Raw genomic sequence first — 11,774 nt, forward strand, 5'->3', positions numbered from 1 at the left:
AAAGGGAATTAACAGCATTAATACTTAAACACATTAGGCTAATATTTAATAGATGACCATGCTTCAGTTACAGGGTTTTTTGCTTATACATTTCAATGTGTAATATAAATAGCAAGTCAGCCATTAACTATTCAAAAGATTTTAGGTAAATTGAGACTGAAGCATTCAGGCAATGGCTTCACAGATGGATGGAAAATACCTGTTTCACTTCACTTAGTTATTTAAATTCATGTGTCTATTCCTCATAATAGAAATGGTTTGCAAAAGCCAGTCAAAGCACAATTTTTGGTACATTGCATTGATAGGTATTGAATTTCATATTTTCAGATAAAAACCTTTCTCACCCAGACTGAGGACACCTACAATGATTCAAGTACACTTTGGCATTTATAATTTTATACATTTTCTGATTTTCATACTCATGTCTTTCAGATATTTTATCTGTGCATTGCTTTTGTCTAAGAAACTGACAGGTGGATGTTTAAAAAATGACAGGAAGACTCTTTTTTGGTAAAGATGTAATGTCGATTTATTTTTAAATCATGATTTAGCATACATTAGTATTATTTTATAAAAGCAATCAATACAATGTCATAACATTACAAATTAATATTTATAGCATAGTTTTGATATTAAAAAGTAGCATGTTAGAAAACTATACCCTATGCAAATCCAAAGTCCAGGCTGCTTTCATTTGGGGGAGAAAACTAAGCATATTTGGACTGTCGGGTGCAGAAGATCTGAGATTAGGTCATTTTTCTTTCTTCACAATTCTGTCTTTAGCAGATTCAGAGCTTTCTGCATATTTGAATACACTAGGAATAAATAAACTTGGAGTCATTATTTTTTTAAGAAAACAATACATCATGTGCTGTTAAACAATTTTATATATACCAGTTTGAATTGTTTGAATTAAACAAGCTGCAAAAATAAAAACCACACATGACCATTCACAGCATGTTTATGGTAGAAAATCAGATTCATAACTTGCTTAAATTGGATTGTATTAATTCTGATGAGCTACTCTTAGTTTTTCTCAAATACAAATGCTTTATCTAGGAATGATTTGTGACTTTTTTAGTAATTTGTGCACTGTGTTGGTAAGATAAAAAAAAAGGTAGTTCAGAGATTCCCTAAAGTCCAGCACACTTCATGGGCAATTGGGCATCTTTATTTATTCTTCAGATTTATATCCCTCTTTTATTTTGTATAATTCAAGAGGGTATACACTCCTCTTCCTATATTGTCCACAATACATTAGATTGGGCTGAAAGAGTGAACTGGCCCAAAGTTACCTAACCACCTTCTGTGATTAATGGAAGAACAGAATGTCTCTTTTTCTAATCCAGTTCTTTAACCAGTAAACCAAACTGGCACTTGTTTCTGATATGATATGATGGCAGTTCAGAAACTTTATCCAACTCCCAAAATGGGAAATGGCTACAATTCCACAATGGTCAGTGTAACACTCAAGATCCACACAGGGTCTAATATGGACCATGATGCACAGATGTTGTCTATCACCAGTGCCAGTCAATCACCAGTGCCGGCCAATGTATAACATAGAGTCATAAAAAATATGAAACATGGCTAAACTCTCAGGACAAAATCTTTCAGCTGGCTTTCACTTACAACACATGAAAGGAAATGATATCAAATAAATGGATGTTTTTTGATGATAAATTATAATGGTGTATTCAAATATTTGCTCATATCTTAAGTTACTGGATTTTCGTTTTGTTAAATCTGCTGAAAGCTGTGAAATGATGATGACAGATTACTCACACAGTGGAGCATCTTGAGGCTCATAAGCATATAGACGGTTGGAATATCTTCCAGTAATATCTGCTCTAATAGTCAGCGAAGGATCTAGAGACAAGGAAAGATGGAAACAGTCTATAAAACTAGCCGTTCATATTTTTCATATCATCAACATCTGAAGTACAAATTCATAATTAGAGCTATATTATGAACTTGTGTATGCTGAAGAATATGGTGTCAAAACATTCAGATGATACCAGGTTGGAGAAATACTTTGCAAATGATAATCCCTGTCTCTGATTCTTCTTTCTAGTTTTTCTACATTCATACTAAATAGTGAACAAATTTTGTTTGCATAATAAATATTTGTTAAGACTATTTTTATTAGCTAGATACCAGTTTTTCAAGTAAATATTTTCAACTTCTAAAGACTCACCTACAAACACAATTCTGGGCACATATTGACCATCTGGTGCAAGATGTTTATCTGAAGTTTCATACTAGAATTAGGGGGAAAAAAGATGTTGATATTCCTCTCATTTAAGCTGAAATCCCTGTGTCTGTTTCTCATTCCAACAAAAAATACCTCTCTTCAATATAGTTAAAGATTTGGTAGAGAACGACAAGGTACAACTTTTGCAATGTTGCACAAAATTCACAGAATTATAATTTCAGGATATTCAAGATAGAACAGTTCAGATCAACTTGATGCTGTGGATAAATCTCCATATTCTTCAACCAACTTCAGCTACCAGGTTCCACCACAAAACCGCGTTCGACTAAAGCGCGCTTGACGAAACCGCGTAGCTGACGTCATCACAGCGCGACGAAAAAAGCATGCTGTGAACGCTAAAGCTAAAATTAACCCTTAAACCTAACCCCCCTAATCCTAAACCTAACCCTAAACCTAAACCTAATCCTTAACCTAACCCTAAACCTAACCCTTAACCTAACGCTAACCCTTAACCTAACCCTAAACCTAACCCTAACACTTAACCTAACCCTAAACTTAACCCTAAACCTAACCCTTACCTTAACGTGAATCGGCTTGCTTTCAAAGCGCTATTTAAAGCTCCCTTTTTTCTCCGCGGTCGCTGTTGTTGCCCTGCTGATGACGTCAGCGACGCGGTTTAATCGGGCACACTTTAGTGGAGCGCGGTTTTGTCGTGCCACGCAGCTACCATAATCCTCCAGCCAATATAACCAACAATAGCAATTGAAGAAAGTTGAGACTGTCACATCATGTGTTGATCATATTTTCCTATAAGTATTCATGTAAGCAACAATATTACTGAAAATGCATATTGTGAATTACTGTAAGACTGTCATTTATTAATATAATTTTTGAACTGAATTTTTAACTCAGAAAATCAAGGTAAATTATGTGCTTGCAAATTTTAATAAAATAATAGCTTCCATTTTCTCAAATTATTTGCAGCTCATTTTCATTTTGGTAAAATGCCTTGTGCAAAATTATATCCAGATATAATTCAAAAATCACCTGAAAACTTACAATAATATTAAGAAGAACAAAGCTTGATGCTAATTTCTGTATTTCTTTGTGTTCAGCAAATACCTTCTTCAGTGCTAAAACAGAGCAAGAATTATAAACGCTATTTTTAAATATATATATATAGAAAAAATGTTATATCAATTGATAGTACAAATCAGGCCAAACTTGTAAACTATATTAACATCTGGTGTATCTCAATATAAAATGAAAAAATAATACTACAGAGGAGAACCAATTTTGTAGTGGTTTAGACATCAGGTTATAAATTGGAAGACTATGAGTTCTAGATTTGCATTAGGCATAGCCTCTAGCTGGATCGCCCTGGGCCAGTCACTCATTCTCAGCCCTAGGAAGAAGGCAATGGCAAACCACTTCTGAAATATTACAAAGAAAACTGCAGGGACAAATTCAGTCAAAAACTGACTCAAAATCACACACTTATGATACTATAAAAATGAAGCATAAAAATGATTTAAAGAAAAATACTTTTCTATATCACAATAATTGTGTTTGTTTTAAAATTTGAATTTCTTTTCTTTTATATATACATATGAATAGGATTAACATTGTTCTTTATAAATCATAACACTTCATTTCTAATTACCATGGCTGCTACAAAACCTTTTATTCAAATTAGTTATGTTTTTCATCTTTTAATTACTAAGTTAAAACAGTTTGGTTTTTCAGGTGATTTACAAAAAACCTTCTGATGCAAGGAAGTAATTTTGCTAGATTGGATGCACTTTTCATTTGTTAGAAACTACAGTACCTTGACTATGAGGGCACTCTTCTAAGTGGTGGATGATCATTATTGGCTTGTTGCTGTAAAAGAAAAAGTGGTCCATGATACAACTTCAGTTAGCTAAATTCTCTAAATTAAGCATGTCCCATTGTATTGGCCTACAATTTCCATCAGTGTAGTTGGCATAGCCAATGAATTATGTTGATGGTGGAAATGAGAATTAGAATGTGTCTTTGAAGGGATCTGTGCTTTTTATCAAACAGTGCCGAAATATTTTTTTTCCTAAATTTATTCTCCTGCAAAAGATATTTCTGCATTTCTATCTCATTCCTATAGTGCTTTAGGACTTCTTTAGCATTTCTTTTGTGGTTTTGTGAGATGACTTTACTGTTTAAATAAAAAGCGGTAAGTTCTATAGTGCTGTTTAATCACTTTTGTCTCTTACTGTGAAGTCTATTTCCTGTTGCTTTGTGATCCATAGAAGCTCTACAAGAGGAATTTCCTCATGATGTAATTTTCTTGGATTTAACTGAAATATAGAAATCCAGGAAAGCTGAAAACTGCTGTAATGGTGATTATATTGTAAAATAAAGGAAGAAAGAAAGAAAGGTTAGGGCAAGATCATATGGCAACCTACCCATAAGAATTTCCCTAAATTGTTCTTATCTTTCCAGGTGGAATAAAATGAAATTAAATTCTTTTCCATAAGATTGAAAAAGAGTAAACAAGGAAAGAGACAGTGATATAATGGAAATGTGCAGTATCATTTGTTGAAATATGCTAAAATAAATTGAAATATTTTATCAATGTCTCAGAAGTCAAATTATTTTTCATAAATCAATGAGTAAGACTTGCAGAAGAGATTAATTTACCTTGTTCTGGATTTAAAAAGAGCTTCTTCATAAGTCTGAGTCCAGATTAATTGATCACCCCAGCCTGAAGATAAATGACAAATGGAATTTAGTTTAAGTATGTCATTGTTGAAGAAGTCATAAATATATAACTTCATTCAAATCAGAACAAACATTGTAGTAGATCTATTACACAATACACTTCTTAATCCAAGCATTTCCCCATGTTTTAGGGAACTATATTTTATGATATGGATTAACAGCAAGCATTTATTTGAATTCAGTTCTTAATGTGAATTCAAAAGCTCATAAGCATGGAGTGAATTATTAGCTTCTAATAATTATTATCTGTAAAGGCTGTTAATCCCCCTCTTCATACAGATTATATAATTAATACTTGAATTCATTTTTTAAAGGATACTGTTTGTGCAGTATCTACTTTTCTTTGGCATTCTGGGAATTGACACATCTTAAAGTTGTCAAGATTGGCAAACACTAACCTTGGATCACATGCTCCCGTTCCTACCAGTTCTAGCCAATAGCAAATTATTCAATTAATTCAATTAATTATTAAACTTAATGGAACTTACTTTCAAGTAGATATGTATAAATAGCTATATACTCCTCAGATCATATTCCATTAGTCATTAGATCCTTGGAATTGCTTTATTACTATTTTACATTGTCCATACTGAGACATAAGATTCTTTCCATGTTGTAGATCAGTGTTTCTCAACTTCAGCAACTTTAAGATATGTAGGCTAGGCAATTCTGGGAACTGAAGTCTACATATTTTAAAGTTGCCAAGGTTGAAAAACAATGTTGTAAGCTGTCTATCCCCTGGTCTAACATTTGTTAGGCATGTTGGATTTTTAAAAAAATGATTTTAAATTACATAATATTCTGTCTGTTGAAATCTATTTGAAGGAAAATAATTGTGATGAATAATTTTAGAAATCACTTCTTAAAAATAAGCAGGCATGATTAACAACTGAGATGATTGGTATAAAATATACAGCTTTACCTCTTGAAAGAGTCTGTGGAAGTTTAGGATGGGTCTCTTTGTGTTCTTTTGGGTCTTTTCTTCCATCTTTAGTAGTAGTTTCTTTAGCCAGGGTATTCAAGACAGCAAGAACCAAAATCAGGATGTTGACTATGTTTTTTTGCATTGTTAAAGCTAAGGAGCAAAACAAAACAAAAATACTAGTCTGGGTATACTTGAAAAGCAATGAGACAAAATGCTACAAGAAAAGAACAATAGTAATAAAACATAAGAAAGAAAACAACAATAGTAACAAAACATAAGAAAGAAAAGATTTAAATCTCATGCACTGGTATATAATTTCTCTATTTAGAGAGGAACTGACTACCCAGGCAAATTTACAACAGAAGTCTATGTGTATTTCCCTGGAGCTGAACACTGCTGAACTTAAATGAGCTTCCTTCCTTCCTTGTACCTATTGGGAAATAGAATTTGAAAGCTTCAAAAGAATACTCACAACTAGTGAGTTGTACACTTTAACTACAGATTTGATTCATGCATCACCCTAAACTGAGATTCATTCTAAGATTAAGTTTTCTTAACCATTTATTAAATGTTGAGTTCACTAGTTATACTAAGCTAACAGCAAAATGCATTGTGGCTTTGTATGATATATACTAAGAGTTGCAAAAATCCGAATAATCATTGGATAGTAGCCACAAAGTACAGAAAAAACTAGATATTTACAGTCTAGAGAATTGTATTTTGACATTACCACTTGAAATCTCTGTAGTAAAGCTTATATACACTTAAAACAAGAATGTAAAAGTCAGGATTTTTTTAAATTCAATGTATTTCTAGTGTAGAATCCACAATAATATTCATTACAAGCTTTACAGGAACAAGTCATGTACAGTGAATGAAAATCCTTTTGAAATCTAAGTATCTGAAATATTGCCTTAGATCTAGCCACGATCACATCTAGGTCCAATTCAGTAACTTGTAAGTAGATTTAATTAAAATACAGAACTGTCTCCAGATATGTTAGGATCGTTGTTATTTTTTTAGGAGACAACATTGCTACAAATAGTCGTATTTAACTTTGAATAAGCAAGTCTTGGACTAAACTCTTAATGACATAACTATAGTATAATAGCGCATATATCAGAAAAATCAAAATGGGGATGGTTGGAAGGAGGAATAAGGTAAATGTAGGATGCCAAGCTCTTGTATCTAATTTTTGAACCTATGGGAGAATTAAAAATAGACAGTGTATGTGAGTGTGTGTGCACACGTGTCTATCTATCTATGTCTACCTGAGTGTTTTTAGGGTATGCTACCATGACATTTTTATAAGGCAGTCCCATCATGAATAGCCAGCATGGTCTATGGTTAGGCTGAATGGATAGTGGGAGTTTGGAGAGTGAATGATTGATGGTAATAGTGAGAAAAGCACAAATAGAAAGAAAATGGGGGGAAATTGTATAGAGAAAAATCCTCTTTTTCTCCAAGCTTTCTAAGAAAGATAAAAAGATATAAAACTTCAATTTTGTGCAACACAGAAGTCATTCCCTTTCAAAAACAAGTTGAGCCTTAAAAGAAAGTAAATGGATTTGTCTTTGCCAAACAGGAAATCAAAACACAGTAAAGGAAGGACTTTGGCATATTACAAGGAGAAAGCAAATAACTGAAAATAATGTATCTTGGCTGTAGAAATATGTTGTGTACTTGCAAAGTTATTTAAAATGGATTTCCCCCCCTGTCAAAATGAATATCAGGATTATCTAAATATCATCATCTCTGCAGTACTTGTTACCATTGCTGATTAATAAGTAACTTGATTCACAAGAATAAATGAATTTTAATAGGCCCTTTGCTACGCAAGCAGCAATAACCTTACCTTTCCTGCTCTCTTGCTTCTTAGAGTAACAGCTGAAGAGCTTTCAATTTCAATGTGAACAAAAAAGGTGTGGAATGCCTATTTATGTACCTGGGTGCACCTGATCCCACCCACAAGGCTGGTATTTGAATCCTGCTTTTATAAGAAAAAGTTAAAAAGTAGAAAAGTATTAGCAAGGAATTTTTCAAACAATGTTGTGTCATTTTGTCCTTCGGTTTATTAAACAATTATTATAGAAAACTAGAATGTTGAGTTTATGTGAGTTGTTCAACAAACATACTTGGCCCCAGGCCAAATCTAGTACAGTAAGTGTAAATGGAGACTTCCAATTTGACCAAAGGCTGATTTGTCCATATCTGATTGGAGCAGCCTTTTTGCCAAGACAAAGGCCTATATATTTTTTGAAAATATGAAGCTGATTATTTGATTACCTTTCAGGTACAAACCAGAATGGATCTTAATATCTGTATGTTATTGCCTGGAATAAGGCTGTTCCATAACTAGAAAGCCAGTTTAGTGTAGTGATTAAGTCCTGGCCTAGTAACTAGGAAACTGTGAGGAAAAGCCTGCCTTAGGAATGAAAGCTAGCTGAGTGACCTTGAGCCAGCACATTTAAAAATTATTCTCTCTCAGCCTCATTTCACAGGGTTATTGCTTCTGGGAAAAGAGTAGGCCAGAGTATTAAGTATGTTCACTTTAAAAAGTAAGATAAAAAATTAATAATAATTATAACTAACATATACCAAACTAAATGTTCTAGGTTAAGAAAAATTGTGAAAAATCATTGCATTTTCGCTATTACAAGCATACAAACTATCTATGGAAAAGTTGCATATTCGCTCTGATATACGGTTTGCTTCCATATGTCTTTGTTCCTTTGTTCCTTTTGTACAATACCACTACAAAACAGTCACATTGGTATTTCATTATGGTAAACCTCTGCGGCGATTTTTTCCTAGCAAGCTTTTTTGATCATGTTAGGATCACCACTATTCTTTTGCCAGTCTATTTACTTTTCATTGCAACTAATTTGATTAGTGCTTAATCAGTTTTCCCTTTAGTTGTACATTTGCCATTGTGTGTTTTAGATCCATGTCCCTCCTAGTTGTACAAAGGCCTCCAGTGAGGGAGCATATGGTTGGATACATACAGTGGTGAACTTGAAAATGTATGAACTTCAATTCCCACAATTCTCCAGCCAGCTTTGTTCCACTACTGCTGGGAGGTTTGTTGAGAAAATGATCACCTTATAGTTCCAAAAGAAAATGATTATTTCAGCCCTTTTCAATTTGGACTAGGCCATGTCATAGCCCTGAGACAATATTGATCTCATTTGACATTCGCTAGGCTCTGTATGACTGTAGTACATCCATTCATACGCTCCTTAATTTTTTAGCAATACCTTCATGACCTCCTGAGCTGGCTCAGGGGTTTGGAAGTGGGAGACTTGTGATTCTTTCCCTTTTTCCTGTCCAGTTCCAGATGTTCTTAATAGAAATCAAGCCTAAGGCTTTGTGGGGTGCTACTTTACTCTTTACTTACTCCTGTTGTATATGATGAAGCTGCTATCATCTGTCAATATCAGCTAAAAAATCCCCCACTCCTGTATCTTTGTCCTGAGATGATCAAATTATGCCATTAAGTTTCCCCCTCCCTACATTTCCTGGAGACAAGAGGCAATACCATAACTTGATCCCTCACTATAAGGTGGTTTTATGAATGGCGCTAGTTGATAAAATATATAAAAACTAAACCAAAGGTAAATTGTCACCCAGTTTGATATAAAAAGCAGCCTCTCAGCTAAACTGTGTTAAATTGTTATACAACATGCTAAATTGTGCTGAACTTAAACATGGGGTACTGAACACAATATTCTGAAATGTCACAGCACAACCAATAAGCTAGCTAACCAACCAACCAACCAACCAACCAAGTTTGTGATTTTATTTATTTGTATATCACCTTTATTATTTTTATAAATAACTCAAGGCAACAAACATATCCAACAAATTTTCCTCTTTTTATTTTCTCCACAACAACAATACTGTGGGGTGGCGTGGGATGTGAGAAAATGACTGATCCAAAGTCGTCCAGCTGTCTGTGACAGGATTTTAAAGTATGGTATCTTGCTTTATAGCCTGGTGCCTTAATTACCAGATCATTGACTCTCATATTCAAATGTATAGAGTGGAATAGAATAAGTAAAGTGTTCTATATATGTACATCACTAGACCATTTTGGAATTTATTTTGCATATTTATATAGATTTTAAACTATGTATAACTATATAGACCTATATAAATATAGATTTTAAACTGTTAAAATAAGTTCCTGTTTATTGGATAGCTATGCCTCTTTTCAGGAAAAAAACACTGAGTTATAAGATATGTGGTATTCAAAATGCAGCATTAATTCATATGGTATGATTATATTTAGTTGTTCCTTTTTCAACAGAAACCAGTCCATGTAATACATTTCATTCTGGAAGAATAAATAGTTTTTGTAGATGCTCATGCTGTTCTGAATGCCAATTGTTTGGAATTAGCAGGAAAACAATGTAATAGATATTCATAATGAATGAATGATGGTTAAATATTAATAAAATCAAGATTATTTATTTGTGTGCATACTAATTTCAAAAAGATAAAAACACAAAGTCAAATAATTTGTATTAGAAATACGTTTGACATCAATATACTTCATTTTACTTGACAGTTTCATCTTCTTTTCCTCACAGTGTGGTATTAGCAGTATGCTAATGGCACTATATTCTGCACTGCTGACATAGCCATATACTATGAATGTGATGAAAGATGGAGTTGGAAATTACATTGGATAGTTGTGAGACAGTCTTTGTCCAATCATGCTGAAGAATAATACATACATACATACATACATACATACATACATACATACATTAAGAGAAAACCAAATTAGAAGTTTGGAGAGCCAAGGTTTTTCAGCTCCTTGTTGCATAGGGTATGTTTATGACCACAGAAGATTTGCACATAGGATCTATTAAGATGAAGCTACTCTCTACTGGAATCAAGAAGTCTGGAACTAGGACAATGGTTCTGATCCAAACTTTTCTTCTTTAGTCAATGAATGTAGATGTTCATGAATTCCATGTAGCAACCTGTTTTAGTCTTGAAATTCAGAACTGAGGCCATCTAAGGGCACAGCTGATATATTCCTTCTATTTAATATAACTTTAATAATTCTAGTTAAAGGTTAAGGTTAATTTGATCAATATTCCCAAACAATTAAACATTTGTCATATTTATTTTATCCACTCTAGAAATTTCACTTGATGATGTGTACGTAATTTCAATAGTAAATCCTGTTGTGTTTAGCTCTGACGATGCATTAGTTTTGCTGTACTATCACTGTATGACCTAGCCCTAAAAATAAATAATGACACATACATTATTTATTAAGCCTAGTCATCTTTCTGAGTTTTGCTAGATAGCTCTCATCTCCTGTGATATCTAAGATTGTCCTATATTGTATTTTAATATAGGCATGCATTTTCTTTCAAGATAAATGATTTTTGTAAGGTGGGAATTTAAACTTTCTCAAGATTTGGACCTAGTTGTGAGTTTGCCTTTTGTTCTGAAAATGTGGATTGCAGAATTTTAATATATTCCCTACAATTACAACATTTTCTGTTTTTCTTCAGTTATCAGCACAATTTGATTATTCTTCAAAGTTTCCATATCGTGAATTCTGTTATGGGCAGCAAGTTTTGATGTTCTGAGAGACCCTCTCCTGCCGATTACCTCTCTCAGACCAATTAGATGGCACAAGTTGGGTCTCCTCCGGATTCCATCTGCCAGCCAATGTCGGCTGGCGACTCCCCGGGGGAGGGCCTTCTTTGTTGCAGCTCTGGCCCTCTGGAACAAGCTCCCTGTTGAGATCCGGACCCTTACTACCCTCCCGGCCTTCTGCAAAGCCACCAAGTCCTGGCTGTTCCAGCAGGCTGGGGGGAGCTGAGAAGCATCTACCTCCACGGAAATTGTGAATGT

The 11,774-nt window shown here is 33.7% G+C and overlaps 1 protein-coding gene across 1 annotated transcript; it reads right to left on the bottom strand.

Annotated features, from left to right (window-relative positions):
• Positions 1-503: 503 nt before the first annotated feature.
• AGR2 (anterior gradient 2, protein disulphide isomerase family member) lies at positions 504-7,872 on the bottom strand. Its single transcript, XM_014076307.2, has 8 exons — positions 7,750-7,872; positions 5,892-6,044; positions 4,889-4,952; positions 4,044-4,096; positions 3,275-3,348; positions 2,198-2,261; positions 1,786-1,869; positions 504-815 (listed from the first exon to the last, which is right to left on the bottom strand). The coding sequence occupies exons 2-8, from the start codon at positions 6,034-6,036 to the stop codon at positions 766-768; spliced, it is 534 nt and encodes a 177-aa protein (XP_013931782.1). The 5' UTR covers positions 6,037-6,044; positions 7,750-7,872; the 3' UTR covers positions 504-765.
• Between the last annotated feature and the right edge of the window lie 3,902 nt (positions 7,873-11,774).

Source organism: Thamnophis sirtalis, unplaced genomic scaffold (assembly GCF_051295495.1).
Source record: "Thamnophis sirtalis isolate CommonGarterSnake01/CBP01778 unplaced genomic scaffold, rThaSir2_p1.2 scaffold_4, whole genome shotgun sequence".
NCBI lineage: Eukaryota > Metazoa > Chordata > Lepidosauria > Squamata > Natricidae > Thamnophis > Thamnophis sirtalis.